The sequence below is a fragment of the Phocoena sinus genome, chromosome 3, assembly GCF_008692025.1.
Source record: "Phocoena sinus isolate mPhoSin1 chromosome 3, mPhoSin1.pri, whole genome shotgun sequence".
NCBI classification, from domain to species: Eukaryota; Metazoa; Chordata; class Mammalia; order Artiodactyla; family Phocoenidae; genus Phocoena; species Phocoena sinus.
Window position 1 is genome coordinate 100,718,325 of NC_045765.1, and position 17,654 is coordinate 100,735,978.

The window sequence follows — 17,654 nt, forward strand, 5'->3', positions numbered from 1 at the left end:
AAGGAAAAAAAAAAATCTTAGATTCACACCTACTAGAATCAAAATGAGGGATATTTAAATCTGCGTTTTAAACAAACTCCCCATGTACTTAAACCATCCAAAAATGTAGAACACAAGGCAGTCAAATTTCGCAGACCTCTTTCGTAAGCCTCTCCCTCCTTCTAGCCAGAGAACAGCCTGCGGCGTCTCTCTTCCCTTCCCGCCCCGTCTCCGGACACTGGCCCACAAGCCGCAGGCCTTCTCTCCTGAGGCCTAGCTCAGCCACCTTCCGACCGAAGAGCCAAACAAACACTCAGATCCTCGCTTCGCAAAGAATTAGAGAGAAAAAGCAATAGGCCAATCTAAAGGGCCGTAGGCGTAGCGGGGGAGGCCGGCAGGGAGATCTCTTTGATTGACGCGAAAATTGCCCAATGAAAGCAGAGGACTAGTGACGCTTTTGCCTCAATGGGCAGGACATTAGCGATTTCAACCAATCCAGCTCAGACGTGTCTACCTTGTGGGAGGTGCTTGAGGCCGCGGAGGTCGTTGGTGTCTGTTGAGCGGTTTGTGGAAGTCGTGCTACCTTGGGTAGGGGTTAAAATCGTTCTCGAGAGGAACGTCTCTGTCCGAAGAGAACATGAGTTTAGCTCTGAGGTCGGTAATGAGCAAGCGGCAATGCTCTCCACACCCCGCCGCGGGCCCCAGGGCGGCTGTGTGTGGAAGGGAGGCAGCTTGGGGCCGAGGCGAGGAAGGGAATGCAGTTTGGGACGAGAGGAGAGAGCTTTGGCCAACCTTCCCGGGCCCGGACCCCTCACCCTGGAGGCTCTGGTGAGCTCCGCACACTTCTGCTGAGGTGGTCATTTCTGTCAAGGCGTTGGGCTTTGGACCGCCAAAAAGCTGGGCTGTCTTAGTCTCGGGGAGGCAGTGTAATATCGCGAGGTTTCTATGCGCGGTGTTTGCGGGAAACCAGGCCTTGGAGCATCCCTTGTTTCAGTTCCTTGTCAGCGACTTCCAGCTCGCAGACCTGCTAACATACTTACCCGTAAATTTTGGAAATAACACAAAACCCTCTCCTCGCTCTTCTTCTGCGGTCATGCTTTACGGTATAATCGGAGACACATTTTAGTGATTATAGTTGGTAATCTATTAGTTTCTTAAATGTCTTAAGCTTCTTTACCTTTCCTTCAGTTCCAACCTCTAACGCACTGTTTGTTGCCTCCGCCCCCAACCCCAGCTAGAAGTTTTACCTTAAAAATGTCTGTGTAGTTACGTCACACTAAAAAGGTACCGAGTTATAATAAGGGATAATCGTGGTATCCTTGGGTGGGGTCAGCTGTTGGTGGGTTGCGAACTTGTCCCTTCAGAATCTTGGGAAGAAAATGATCCCCGGGAGTTGCAAGTTTGTGTGAAGTCAGGTCTCTTGTGAAAGAACTTCCTCAGCTTTATCATACCTCTTTTGGTCATTTTTAGTCGTCTCTTGCCTTTTTGGGGGTAGATTTCAGAGAACAATACAACTTAAAATGCAAATAAATAAACTCCACTGGGTTCTACATGTTTTATATTTATAGAATTCTTCCGTTTCAAAACTTGTTCTTATACAAGTTTTGTAGCCCCATTTGAAAATTTGGAACACTTAGATCGGCACCTCTTAAGGAAGACATTTCTGGCTTTTACAGTAAATTACTTTCTTAAAGTTTTTCCAGAGTTTATGAGAAATTAAGTCTAGATGTATATGTTAAGTGAGATTTACAAGACTGTTGACTCTTCACATTATTATATAGAATTAGCATAAATATTATGTACTTTTTTTGGTGCTTAGTATTCATGGTATGCTTAGGTTCATTATTTTGGCTGATTTGTTAATATTAATGGGAGAAATTACAAAGAAGTGCCAAACTGTTAAAAATGTGTAATCTAAAAACATTTTAACCCACAATGCCAAAATAGTAAGTTAATTGATGAATTAGATGTTTTTTACAATGATTTTGATAATTATAAGCACTATAAAAGTAAACCTAATCTATAGTGATCATCAGTTGTGAATTCTTTTTTTTTTTTTTTAACAGTCTATATTGTAGAATGATGGGGATATGGTTGCTTTGTTTTTTGTTGGGGTTTCTGGCATAAAACTAGTGTTTCTTATTCACAGTTCTTGTTTCTTCCACAGTAATATTAGTGGGAATAAATACAAAGCTAGGAAGAGGGAAAGCTAGGTCCTCATTTCTTTTAATAACCTGTAACACTTTTCAGTTTAGGAAGTACACATTTATAGCAGCCTAGACTATAAAATGAGCAGGGCTTTGACTCACGTAGGGAAATTTTCTTTATATTTTTACAAAGTACTTCCTTTTTCGAAATTTAGAAAATTATTCATTGGCTAATTTTTATTGCATTTTTGGTATTTTATTATTTAGAAGCCTAGGAGAATAGGATTAAAGTGGACTAAATAGACTTTTTTCTTATCATTTCATAGAAATGAGCTTGTAGTAGACAAAACAAAGAGGAAAAAAAGAAGAGAACTCTCTGAAGAACAGAAACAAGAAATTAAAGATGCTTTTGAACTTTTTGACACAGACAAAGATGAAGCAATAGATTATCATGAATTAAAGGTAATATACTTAAAATATATCTTTTTCTGTTAAAATGATTTGCATTTTTGACAGTTGATTAAAAATATTTTTTTAAATGTTTTAATTAAACTGATTTTGGAAATATGAAACCATTTTAAACATTTACCGTTAAGTGCTATAATAAAATTGAATAGTACTCAAAACATCTTTTTAGAAACTCCTTTTCACATGGTAAAATGAATAATATTTTAACTGTAAAAATATATTCCTACGAAGGGGCTTATTTTCTACTCACATACTTAAATAATTTGAACCTATAGGTTTTAAACACTTCTAACTATATTCCTCTTCCTACTGTGTTTTGTTTTGTTTTGTTTGGTGATCCATTGATTTTTCAGATTGAGGGAGTGTTATTTGTTTTTTAATTTGAACATGTTATTAACAGTCTCAACCTATTTTCTCTGGTGCAAACAACATAAGTGATGTCTGGTGTTGACACAATGCTAATGGGGAAAAAATGTCAATTTTAGGTTTTAGAATTATTTATAAAGAACCAAGGGGAAATTGGTGTTGAAGGTAGTTTGGGTCTTAAACTCAGCACAATGCAAAAGATAGTATTTTTGTATCTCTTTAGCTCACTTTTCCACTGTTTCTTTTAGTTACTCAGCTTCAATCCATTCTTTATAATGTCTCTTCCATTTGTTGCTATTCTTATTATCTTGGTTTGGGATCTTATTTTATATCTGGAACTTCCTAAATGGTTTCTCCATTTCCTGTACACTATCATTAGATTCGTCTTTCTAAAATTCTTTCATCATATTATTCATTGCTCATAAACCCTTAGTGGCTCCTCATTGTACACTGGATAAAGTTCAGATTTTTTTCATTTGTATTGAATGCCCTCCACACTTTTACTACCACCTACTTTTCTCATTTGCTAGCTGCTTTCTTCCTCCTGATCTTTTCCCATTCAGGTAAGGTAAACTGCTTTGTTCATTTCCTTTAAGACTATTTTTTATTTCTGTGTGTGTTTTAATACTAGTCATTCTTTTCTTCTACTCTACTTCATCCATATACGATTCAAGGAACAACTCGAATCTCTCCAAATAAGACGTCTTTAACCAGTAACATCTCTCCTTCCTGTTACTAGTAACTAGATCTCTTCTTTCTCTAAGGTCAGGTTCTTAGACCACCTACTTGATAACTAATCATGTTGAGTCTGATGAAAATTCTTATTTTAATTTTTATAATCTCTTCTGTTGTATAACTTTTTAATATTTAGGGTATGCCTTTTTTTTGGATTTGTTTGTTAATCCTTTGAGAAAAAATAACTTATTAAAATTATCTGTGCACTGAAGTCAGTACATTGTAGAATGTATTCTATAAACACTCACTGATTAGTTTGTCATTAAAAAAAGGATATATAAATGAAAAAAATTGCTATTTAATTTCAGTAATGAAGAAGAACTATCACTGTTACTTTAGAGACATAAAACATGCAAAAGAGTGTGTGTTTTATTGATGTGTTGTCATCTTTTAAGTAGTAAAAACTTATTTAAGAATTGGAATTCACTTCTTTTGTAAAAAATGTTTATAATTTGCTTTTCCCTTTTAATCCAAAAGGTGGCAATGAGAGCCTTGGGGTTTGATGTAAAAAAAGCTGATGTACTGAAGATTCTTAAAGATTATGACAGAGAAGCCACAGGGAAAATCACCTTTGAAGATTTTAATGAAGTTGGTGTGTATTTTACAATATTGTAAAGACTATTTTACAATAGTCTTTGTAATCAGCAGTTTGTTAGGAAATTATCTGGTTACTATCAATAGTTTTGAAAGTCTCTGGGTTATGGAATTTTGCTATTGAACATTGCTGTGTAATGTGGATCTTATTTTGGGGTTTTTTTTTTGGTACTCTTTTTTTGCTAATTTTCAAAGAAAAAATAAGATTTATAGCTTCACTGTAAATGGGATTTATCTTTTTGTCTTTTGTTCTGAAGATTTTAACCAAGGAACTATTGTGTAGCTTCTCCTGGGAAGATGTCTTTCCATGTAATATGTACCTATATTATGTGATAGAACTAAAAGAGTGATCAAAAAATTATTTCTCACAGTAAAAGATAAAATTTGGTATATTTTTGTTTGGAAAATATTTCCCAACACCATCCAAGTATGTGATTTTCGTTGGCAAAGTGGAAGGAGAGGAAATTGGTAGCAGTTGGTATCTTTAGCTGTATATGAAGTGCATGCCTTCAGGTTGACAAAGCTTATGAGGGGCTACCTACTCTGGATGACCTTGACATCAATGAATAAAGTCATCTCTTTAAAGTTGCTGGTGGGGAGAAGATTGTAGTAAGGGAGGCAGTTGGCAGACTGGGAGCAGAAGACATTTTAGAACAACCCACTGGGTTATAATATCAGCATATTATTTAGTTATTTTTAGATATTTAAAAAATCTAGGAAAATTCAGTTACACACAGAGATACAAACCCTTTATTTTAAATATTCAACAAGAAGTAATATGAGAAACAAAAAGAAATGGCAGTTAGTACGTGTGAAAAAATAGATTCATATCATTAGTAATTTCTTTTAAATCTGAAAATTCAAACCAAAAGGAAGGAAAAAAGAAATTAAAGAACAAATAAATCTAAAAGACCAAAAAGAAGCACTGCACAGAAGATCCCCAATTTATGAACTAATAGATGACTATTTAGAGAGGCAGCTTGTCCCTTTGGAGAGGATATTCTTTTTTTTTTTTTTCTCTAGTTCGTAGAATTATTTACTTGAGAAGAGGTAGAGAGCCATCTTTATTTTCCCAGTATTGAAGCTTTCTGGGGTTTATGATCTTAGTTCAAGTTTCAACTTAGATTGTTTATAGAAACAAGGATCAGGATACAGTAGAAATGATACTACTAGGAAAGAGCTATAATTCAGGTACATTTGGTACAGTGTAGTGGTTTAGCATGGACATTTTGGAACCAGGTTGCCTGGGTTTAGATCTTGGTTTTGCCACTTACCAGCTGTGTAACTTGGTCATTTTACTTCTCTGTGCCTCATTTTCAGCTATAAAATGGGGATAGTTGTATTATCTCATAGGGTTCTTAGGAGGAATAACTAAGCTAAAACTATGTAAAGTATTTAGAAAAGGGCCTAGTATGTAGTAAGTTCTATTAAGTGTTTGTTGTTATTATTACTTCAAAAATTAGTCTTTGTTTCAATGGCTGGAAAATATATATATCACTGGAACATAAAAATATTCTGCTCCATATATTTATATTTTTCTCATTACCTTTTTCCTGTAGTTGTAGGTTATTTTAAGCACTATTTGCCTCTAGTAATTTTACAAAACACATTATTTCATCTTAGGTGAATACAGTTTTAAAATTTTGATTTTATTAGCAGTTGAAGCCAGAGTCCCATGTAATCTCTACCTTTCCTGACCCTGCATCTCTTCTATGTTATTAACAGCACAGAAATACTGGGTTCCTTTTAGAATAAATGGTCATGAGTAAACTTCAGCCTGACTTTCAAAGATCAACCATTTGGCAGGCTTAGTACATACTTTAACTATCCTAAGGTTACCTATTGAGAATATCAACTGTCAAATAAAATTTTATTACTATTTGGGAATCAAATAATCAAAAACTATTACTTTCCCCATTTTTTAAATCATTTTAAAATAGTAACTGGCCACAGATGAATATATGTTTTATAGTTTGGGACAAATAACTCTAAATCAGAATATATGAATCTTACTTTTATCTCCTATCTATTACTGTTTAAGGATATTGTTCCACAGATATTTACAGGTATTTCTAGATAAAGTTTGGCACTTCATATTCTTTCCAATGCTAGAAAAAAGTATTAAAATATACTTAATGTAAGTTTAGAATTTAGACAACCTGAGGCTTGTGAGTTACAGGTGTTTTAGGAATTGCTGCTTTAAAGTAAGACCAAGATAAGTCAGCTATTTGTACTTATCTATTTTTGGCATGTACTATTTATTATTTTATTGCCTATTTAGAATAGAATATTATATTGTTTTTTGTTTTGCATAGCAAACATTTGCTGAATTTTTTGGCATTCAGTACTGTGCTGGGGTGAGGGAGGGGAATTAATCACAAGTTACTAAGAGGTTCTTTCAAGGAGTTTACAATTTAAATGCAGGTGATAACAAGCTATGATGCTCTGTGGTGACTTATAATTTTGTATAGGGCAGTAGTGGCATACTACAGCCCTTGGGCCAAATTCAGCTGTTGCCTGTATGCTGCCACATCCATTCTTTTTTTTTTTAATTTAATTAATTAATTAATTAATTAATTTATGGCTGTGTTGGGTCTTCGTTGCTGCGTGTGGTATTCCTCTATGTGTGGCAAGCGGGAGCTACTCTTTGCGGTGGCTTCCCTTGTTGCAGAACATGGGCTCTAGGCACGCGGGCTTCAGTAGTTGTGGTGCATGAACTTAGTTGCTCCGTGGCATGTGGGGTCTTCCCGGACCAGGGCTCGAACCTGTGTCTCCTGCATTGGCAGGTGGGTTCTTAACCACTGCCCCACCAGGGAAGTCCCTGCCACATCCATTCTTTTATGCTGCTTTTGTGGTACCATGACAGAGTGAGTGGTTGAGACAGAGACCTTATGCTCCCTCGCCGCCCCCCTGCAAAAAAAAAAAGCCTAAAATATTTACTGTCTGGTCTTTGGCAGGAAAGTTTGTCAATTCCTGATCTAGAGCAATTGAAGACTTTGCAGAGGGGATTTTTAATTTAGGCTTTGGGAACAGGAATAGGATTTCATCACAAGGGGAAAATTGTGGGAGGGGTATAGAACGGCATTCTAAGCAGAGAAAACAGCAACAACAAGGAGTAATAACAGACATGTAGCATGTTCAGAAAACTTCAGTTAGTCTCCTGCTCTAGAGGATAGGGAAATAACTGGAAAGGTAGGACTGGGCCAGCTAGGTAAAGTCTTGCATGACACAGTTTGGACTTTAGTCAGCAGAGGATCTATGTCAGTTTTTAAAGAAGAGGAGATAATATGTTTTAGAGAGGTAACTGTTGAGATTATTAAAGATGTGTTGGAGGGAAGAGATTGCAGGCAGAAGATACAGTTGGCCCTCCCTATCCCTGGGTTCTGCTTCTGCGGATTGAAAATATTAGGAAAAAAAAATTCCAGAAAGTTCCAAGAAGCTAAACTTGAATTTGCTGAGTGCCTGGCAATTATTTACATAGCATTTACATCATATTTACAACTATTTACATAGCATTTACATGATATTAGGTATTATAAGTAATCTAGAGATGATTTAAAGTATACAGGAGGATGTACATAGATTATATGCAAATGCTATCCGTCCCAGATTTTGGTATCTGAGGGGAGTCCTGGAACCAATCCCCCATGGATACCATGGAAACTGAGGGATAACTGTAATAGACTTTTTATGCTGAGGGTGGTGAGAATAAAAAGAAAAGAGGTACATTCAAGAGTAAAAAAGGTGGTAACCTCAGTACTCTAGGATATAAGTAACTGGGTTTAAAGTTTTAATGTGATGTTTTTGAATTTGCTTTATTAAGTGATTGTTATAATGTATAAGGGCTAACTATTTTGAGTAAGTACCTTTCTGAGAGTATAATTAAATCATTTGAAAATTGAGTTACATGGACAGAAATTTGTGAAATAGATTGAACCTATCTTTACTGCTTGTATGTCAGTCAATTTATTTTCGTTGAAAAATAAATGTATTTCTTATAATTCTACTTTGTAGGATAAGAATAGAAGATTAAGGCATGGAGGATAGTCACCATAAAGTTACAATGTTTTAGCTGTCCAGAATGATGGGTATTTATAGTTCCAAAGAAAAGTTGCATTCTAAGGCAAAGTATTGATAAAAGATTATATAGACACATAAGTCTGAAGTAACTAATACAATTAAAGCACCAGTGGGATAGGAATTTATACATCTTGGAGCCCCATCTGTTCCCCAGATCACCCTGTTGCTTCTTTAAATACATTAATATTTTCAGCAAGCTGCTTTTTTGGTTCACCTGTCATGTAAATTATTTAATTGGTGAAGAAAATTTCTTAACACTTTTTTTTTCCTTGTCCTGCTTTTTTGTTGGGACTAAATTCAAAATAAGTTGAGTATGAGCCATAGAGTTAAGTGTGGTATTTTATTTTGGTGTTATGGCTGTATATATGCCAACTCCTTTTTAACTGAATATTTATGAGCTTTGATGATTTGCATACTTATAGTAATATACTTCAATTAGTTACTTGGAAGACTTTTTGTATAAAATTAATGGATAAAAGAAAACTATTGAATATATGTGCAGATGATTTAACGTTAGCTTGAATAGGTGCTTATTCTAAAGCTTATTCAACCAAATATGATGAAAACAGCAGCAAAACAACTATTTGTGGGGGTCTTGAATTGTATTTTTCTTCTGGGTACATTAAATATTCCAGTATTTTCCATCTATAAGCATTTGCAAATTTTTAGTGATTCTGTAAACGTCAACAGGACTGAGTTATTTTTATTTTTTTATTTTTTTGCCGTACGCGGGCCTCTCATTGTTGTGGCCTCCCCTGTTGCAGAGCACAGGCTCCGGATGCGCAGGCTCAGTGGCCATGGCTCACGGGCCCAGCTGCTCTGCGGCATGTGGGATCTTCCCAGACCGGGGCACGAACCTGTGTCCTCTGCATCGGCAGGCGGACTCTCAACCACTGTGCCACCAGGGAAGCCCAGGACTGAGTTATTTTTAATGGGACAGTGAAGGTCATAAATACGTCTTGTTGTAGTGGTAGACTAGCGTGTAGAATTACTTCAGAGATATTTCCTTTGATATTTTCAGAATTTTATCTAGTAACTTAAAAAATTTTATACCACAGATTTAAAAATTTCTGTTATTATGGCTATTGATTAAAGACTGTGGTTATATTGAAAATATTAAGTTGACTCTTATTATATATTATTACATTTAGTATTTTAAAATAATTATTACTATTGAGGCTTGAATTTACTCACATTTAATTTTAATTAAGCTGTCTGATAGTTATTATCTTGATGAACAAAATGGATTTGACTTTAGAGAGATCTCCTTTTCAGACCTTTTTTTTTTCTTACTACAGTCAGATTTAATCCTTTTAATAACTACTTGTGAGAAACCAAGAGGTTCTTTTAAGTCATGAGGATATGAATGGAATTTTCATCTACTGTCTGAGATTGTGGTTGTATTAAATTTGAAGAACAATCAGTATTAATATTAAGTTTAGCCAGCAAACAACTTTTATCTAGTTGGTTTTAATTGTTTTGTTGGTATATCATCTCTACAACTAGGTTACTCATAGACTTGTGTGCTTGATGTCAGTGGAGCCTAGTACAATTCTTGATAATAGTAAACCTTAAATATGATATAAATGTAGTTTTCAAAATTTTGCTTATGTGTGATATAATAGGATAAATTGTTGATAATGTAAAGGTTAAATTCTAAAATATGGATTTGGTTTTTCTAATTTTCTGTTTATCTCTTTGGGCTTTTGGACTTTGGCATTTTTATTGTCAAACTAAATGTTGACAGATTCATAGCTTTAATTCTCATCTAATAATTAGTTGATTTCACAAATGAATGCCTTTGAGACTATAAAGGTTTACTTTTCGTATTTTTTTAACTATAGTGACAGACTGGATATTGGAAAGAGATCCACATGAAGAAATATTGAAGGCATTTAAACTATTTGATGATGATGATTCAGGTAAAATAAGCCTGAGGAATTTGCGACGTGTTGCCAGAGAATTGGGTGAAAACATGAGTGATGAAGAACTTCGGGCTATGATAGAAGAATTTGATAAAGATGGTGATGGAGAAAGTAAGTTTTGAGTAAAACATATATTCCAAATATGCCTACTGTACACATATGGTAATTTTTTCTAAAACCAAATGATTTTCAAGACCCTTTGCAAACTATTTAGTGTAAATGTTTTTCATCCTATAATGGGATTTTTACATAAATATTTCACATACTCAGTTTAGAATGAAGCAGACCTTTAAAACCAACTGTACAGATTATAGTATGAGCTTCCACACTTCAAGAAACTGCTTTACTTTTCTTTGAGGTGAAATATCTCCAAAATTTCAGCCACTCAGTAAAGATTCAGCCTTTAATGTCTTCCTCAACCTACATGCACGTCTAAGTTCTGTTGAGTCTACCCTCCAAATATTTTTAATCTGTTTTATTTCTTTGTTTACTGCTACTGTCCTAATTCAGGCCCTAATTTCTTTGTAGGAATGTTATCATAGCTTTGTTCATTATTTTCTTGAATGCCTGCTGGGTACAGTGTTCTGTGTGCTGACTGGTGCTACCCAATCAAAGAGGCTGATGTTGTCCCTGCTCTCACTGACTTTACAGTCTCTTGTAGCTTCCTAATTGCCCTCTATGCCTGTAAGCCTCTTTTCTCTTCCTGATTTGTTCTAGCAGCATTCTTTTCCTAAAATGCAGGTTTGGTGATGTCATTTTCCTGTTCAAACACTTACGATGATTCTTCAGTGCCTATGGAGTAAAGTCCAAGGTCTTCTATGATCTGTCATACCATAACTATCTAGTTTTATTTCCCACTGTATTCTTCTACTTTCTACTTTAACCCTCACCTCCCATATAGTATACACACTTTGACAAATTATACTCTGTCCTATCTTTTTATGCTGTGCCTTTCATCTCATGCTATTCTTTAATCCTAGAATGCTCTAATTGCCAATTGCTGTCTGCTAAAATGTTAGTCGTTCTCTCAGGTTCATTTTAAACTCCATCTTTTTCTCAAAAGCCTCCCTCAGCGGTCTCTGTTTATAAATTATGAGATTTCCATTAAGGGCCCATAACATTTAGAGAAATAAACTATTTTGACCTTTTGTACACTGCCTTCTGTTAGTTATATACATGTGTGTCTCTCCAGTTATATTGTGAGCCATTGAAGAGTAGTTTGGAATCATATAGTGTGAAAGGCCTGAGGCTTTAAAATCATACAGACCTGGATTTGAATTGAATCTCTACCAGTTACTTAGTAGCTCTGTACTTTTGTGCAAGTTTTTAACATTGTCTGAGTCTCAGTTTTCCTATTTATAAAAATCAGAATGATAATACCTTTCCTGATGGTTGTGAGTATTAAATGAAGACAATTGAAGGTGCCTAGCATTAAATGTAAGCTTGTTTTCCTTTTTCTTCTTTATATTCTCCTGCATTTTCTTGAACATGATGAGTACTCTGACGTTTGTTGACTTAAGCAGTGAGGAGTGTGCGTTACAGTAGATATATGTTGCTATAGTACCAACTATTCATTTTTACATAAAAAAAAATATATATCTAAAACCTTGGAAATACTGGCATGCTTCAATAAGGAAATAAGACAGTAGCAAATAGTTATCAGCTCAGATTGTCCATTAGAATTGCGCATTATTGTGCTTTCTCATTATGTGACTATTATTTAAGCATTATACAACTTTTCTATTTTTAGTATTGGCTCTTTGAAGGTATCAATATAGTTAGTTATATTTTAAAACAGAGATGATTAAAACTTGAGAAAACTTAAAGGACTTCTTAAGCTGTAATTCTAATATTTGGATTGATAATCCGCTGTCTTCACAGTTAAAAAATGTTTGTGTCTTCCCTAGCTGTTGATTATTACCCTAAATTAGCTTTAAATGAGTTCCTTTATGTAAAGGTACTCTCTTCAGTGGTAGAGAGAATCTTGGTATGTCTTTTTCATCCTCCAGCTACTTAATATGTGTCAAACGACCAGAGTTATAAACAGTTTCTTTTTCCTGTACTAGGCTCATGCAAGTTAGGTTTTAGTTATTAGCTTCATTTGACATTAGAATAAAATACCAGTTAGTAACCTGTTCTTAAATTCAAACTTCATGTGAAACTTTTCTTAGAAAATGTGTCCATTTCTTGCATACCTTGCTAGACTGCTCTACCTGCTGCTTTTGAATTTGAGTTCACACCTGTGCTCCATTGCTGGGAGATTTATTTTAGTACATCCTTAAAACATTTCTTTGGTCCTCACTGCTTGCATTATTCCACTTTAAGTCACTGTACAACTGTTGCTTGGGCATCCTACTGTCATTTATTCACATGACTAACAGGCAAATAACGCTTTTTTTTCCAAGTGATTGATTACAAATAAAATAACAGGCAAATAACACTTTTTTTCTTTTTTCCAAGTGATTGATTACAAATAAAATACACCTGACACATCTTTTATTGTTAAGACTTGTCTTTTTTGGGGGGGATAGGAGGGTGGTCTTATCATATTAAAATAGTCTAATCCAGTAGTTTCCAATCTGAGATGTGGGTATCTAGGGGTGGAGGCCTTCTGAGGTATTGTGCAGGGTCTGGGAGTTCATGTATGCATCAAATATTGTCTGTAGACCATACGAATAATAGCATTGCACATGCATACATATACTGCTTTTTTCAGTTATATTTAAATGCTATTGTGATTGATTGCAGAGTTTATATAGCTATTTGACATTATCTACTTCTCAAACGAGATATACTAAGGATAGCTGTTATTGTGGCAAGTCCAGAAAATTATTATTGAAAGGCATTTTCATATTCAGAAACAATGAGAACTCCAACCCTAATCTATTTAGTGTGGCTTTGGGTTACTGCCTTAATTTATATTGGGTTTCTGTAGCTATCTGAAAATCTGCCCATTTTTGAAAAAGTGGGAAGTTAGATTTTATAATAATTTATTAATCTGATCACTTAATCTGGTTTTTTTTTTTTGGACTGTAGGCAGAATTTTTCTTAGATATAACTAACCTGTTTTCTTTGTATATGTTAAACTGGTAAAGATCATAATACTTTGCTACCTTTTTTGGACTTCAGTAATTGTTCTGTTTTTACGAGTTTTTCACACTTCAGTATTTGAGAGCAATGAAAATTTTTTTTTTTATTGTATGTATAGAATAATAAACATGGTGAATGAGGAATTAAAGGAAAAGAAGACATAATACAAAATATAAATACAGCTGTGGTAATGATATAGAAAGAATCCCTCCCAAGATATATAAAATAAAATACAGTAAATCATTTTGGAAAAGTGGAAGCAACATTTAAAAAACCAAAGTGGACCATCTTCTAAATAATTATGATGAATGTTAGCATTTGTTTAGTACTTTATATATGTTAGATTCTGTGCTTAGCATGTTACATTGTGGATTATGTCGCTTAATTTACATAATAGCTTTTGTGAAGTGAATACAATGTTATACCCATTTATGCATAGGATACATGTATATATATAGATGAGGAAACTAAAGCTCTGAGAGTTTAATAACCTGTCCAAGCTTATTACAAAGCTAATACATGGCAGAGCCAGACTTAAACTCATACCTCCATAATGACAATATGCTTTTAGCCATAACACTGTATTGCCTCTTGTGCTATAAAGTAAAATATTAATTAGGTTTCTATGTTTATGGAGTTTTTAAAATTGCATACTATTATAGGAAACAGTGTGTTAGTAGAATATTCAACTGACACTTCAGATATTAAAATTTGTTTTTTCCCCTCAAAGCCAGATGGTCTCTAAGGTACTTAATTTCTCTAAAATTTTTTATTTTAATGACATGTAATAAGATTTACCCTATGAAATGATTGATTTATGAAAATATTATTTAAAAAGGCAGTGTAGAAAAAAATGAAGTGTCATGTATTTTTGATTCAATATATATTTTATCAAATGCCTATTTTAAGGTAGGTATTGTGTTCCTTACATCAAGGAACTTGATATAAGTATGATTGATAGAGAAGGTTATAAAACCAAATGTATAAAGGCATCACAGATTCTCCTAATTGTCTGAAAGTCTCACTGACGATAAAGGACCTAGTTTAAATTCCTTAGCCACTTTCTTCCCTTCAGCTTTTAGGTTCACTTTTTTGGACTTAAGTATTTTGTTTTTAGGTATGAAATTATGGAATAGTTTAAAATACTTTTGAAATGCTACAGTGCTTTAAAGTGTTTACATATAAATAACATAAATATTGATTTGCTTTGTTTTAGAACTATATGAAGCTTAATTTGGAATTTGAGTATTGAGAGTTTACAAATTGAGGGAAAAAAGTTTTAGATCTTTTAAGTAACAAAACATAAGTACTTTTCAGATTTTGAATATTTTAATCATGGCTTTATTATGCTATTAAAATAATGTGTAGTCAGATCATTCCAAGGCTGCTTTCCTTATGTTGTTTTTCTTAAAAATATAGCCTTGTTTCCTGTTTTGGTCTAGATGCCTCACTCTAGATTTTTCTAAATCAGGGGTTCTTAAATGAAGGTACATATTGATGAAATTGTTTAAAATTTTTATATATTTTGATTTTCTTTTTTTTAACTAGGGAGAGAGGGGTCATAGCTTTCATAAGATATTGAAATGTATTCGTTTAACTGCAAAGGTTAAAGATCAGTACTACAATTTATAAAATCACTGAAAGTATTTTCAGTTTTGTATTACAGGTTTTGTATTCTGTTCTGTGTCTATCATAGTGTCTTGTAGATGTTTCATATTGAATGCATGAATTCTTGGTTATTTATCAGCTCCTGGATGGCTCATTCCTCTTAACTCCTTATAGCTTATTTTTTGCAGTATTTTTTTCTTTAACTATGTTTCAATTAGTTTTTCTTTAAAATAGGCTTTTAAATATATAAAAGTTCCAAAAAACAATGATTTGACTTTTTTTCTAATTCTAATATATTTTTATCCTTCAGAATTCTAACTTACATGTGTGATATATTTAAGCTTATTTATTAAGAAAGGGTTTGCTAAATGAACTAGTACAATAACGATTATCAAGAGAGTTTAACTATCTAAGAAATTTAAAATTTTGTTTTTAAAACTATTTTATTGTGTATACATATTATGATTATGATGAATTTTTTGTTATTTATATACTATTATGTCTTTTTCCTAGCTAATACTATAGAATATTAATTTATATTATTATATTTTATGTATTTTTGTATTCATGAAGTTCAATTTAATTAACATATTCAACTTCCTACCAAAGAAGTAAAAGCAAAAAGCTATGTTTTGGTTTATTAAGAATTTTGTATAATATAAAATTTAAAGATACTTAGTAAAATAGTAATAGTGTTCTCTGAAAAAAATTTGTATTTCTGACTTACATTTTCTTTCTTACCACAGTAAATCAAGAGGAATTCATTGCTATTATGACTGGTGACATTTAAAGAATTACAAGGATAAACACTAAGAATGTTGCAGTTATCATCTTATATTCTATTTTTGTGCCTGAAGCCGTGTTTAAAAAAAAAAACAACTTAGTTCTTTTTTCCAAAAGGACCAAAAATAAGCATCTTATGTATTCATATTTTACTACTGTTAAGTTTCTTTATATGAACAGTATTGTTAGTACTCTAATAGTTTAGCTTTGTATTTATAATATAGCTTTTATATATAAAGTTTAAAAAATTGAATCATGTGGTACACATTTTTTGAAGATTTTTTATTTAGCATTAGTAGTCACTTTTGGTGCACATGTTTTTCAGACTTTCCTTAATAAAATGTTTATTTTTTAGTATTTCAAAATTTGGTAACTTTTCTGTTTATTTTGATTCCAAATGTCTGCTAACCCTCAAGAGTATCTTTCTTAAATCTTTTCTCTATACATGGTTGGTTTCAGAAACGAAAATTGAAATATAAATTGCAATAGAAGAGCACATTTTTCCATTACAAGTTTGACATTTGATGTTTCAGTACAAAATGATGACTCCGTATAGGCATAATTCCTTTTTCATGAGTCATGTCTTTCAGTTTGGAGGGAAAAAGTATTGTGCATATAGACTCATTTATCCTCATGTATTCAATATTATGTTCTGTAACACTTTTGGTGTCTTAAGTTATGACAGTTAAATCTGGATATTTCTTTCTTAAACTAATTGAATATAGTTTGAATCATCTAACTTCTTGACAAAGTGAAAGATTTAAATTTTGGAATTTTGATCTGTTAAGATAATTATCACTCAATTAAACGTCACAGTGATGAAAATAGGAAACTGTAAGCCACAGAAATCATTTAAGGCTCTGTTTTAGCTGTATAAAGGAACGTTCTGTGATTCACCAGGAAACAGTGGAGACAGATTTTCCACATACTGGTGGGTTCTTCTTCCTTGTAGAAGTGTATGTTAGGGGGAAACACGTGGTTAGGGGAGATAGGTCATAGTAATAATTTGAGGCACTTTAAATGTTGTGAGCCTCCTAGAATATTACAGAAAGAGTTATCCACTAGAAATTTAACAAAAAATCAGTAGAGAATAATGTAACAGTGGTGATATTTCAAATAGTTATCTAGAAAGCAAGTTAATTGTTCACCATATTAAAATTCAGTTTTGAATATGAAATCAGTGTTCACAGTAATACCAATATCCAGGGCAACAAATAGACTGTGAAATTTAAAAAATTGTATCACGTTTACTGATGAATTTGCCTTCTATATCTCAATCACAAAATATGTTGATTTCCAGGAAATTGAAGAATAAAGAAAATGAAGAATAAAACACAAACATGTATCTAGGCTTGCTAGTCTTCTACCACTTCATTGGAATAAGTAACCTAAGGTACTTTTTTGTCACTTACAGAGATAACTTCTTTATTCTTAATATAAATGGTTACTCCTTGGGATGCCAGCATTTTGTTTCTTCTTACTGTGGGTTGAGGGAAGAGTGCTCACTTCAGTTCTTTATGTTTGTGAAAGCTTTCTCCTACAGAAGGGTATGAATTATTTTCAAGTTTTTTCCAGTGTTAATAACCGTAGAGTCAGAGGCTTATAAAATTGGCTAGTAGAGGTGGCAATAAGAAGAAAGGAGTGAATTTGCTTTAAACAAGAAGGAAATGGAGGTGGGTATTAGTCATTTACCATTATAGTTATATTTATTATACAATGGCATTTCATGATGTAAGAAAATAACTTTCTTGCTAAACTTACCTACTGCATCTGCTGTTCTGGTATCCTGGTAAGCTTTGATAGTTTGGGATTTGTCAGCTAAGATCTTGTCTTACATGTAAACCATCAAAGCCTACTTTAAGTTATGTGCCTCTTAACA

General features: G+C 33.3%; 1 protein-coding gene across 1 annotated transcript; it reads left to right on the forward strand.

The window, feature by feature from the left end:
* Window positions 1-485: 485 nt before the first annotated feature.
* CETN3 (centrin 3) lies at window positions 486-16,514 on the forward strand. The gene is made up of 5 exons (XM_032628779.1): window positions 486-633; window positions 2,453-2,588; window positions 4,173-4,287; window positions 10,214-10,405; window positions 15,739-16,514. Exons 1-5 carry the CDS (start codon window positions 617-619, stop codon window positions 15,780-15,782), a joined length of 504 nt encoding a protein of 167 aa, XP_032484670.1. The 5' UTR covers window positions 486-616; the 3' UTR covers window positions 15,783-16,514.
* Window positions 16,515-17,654: the final 1,140 nt, after the last annotated feature.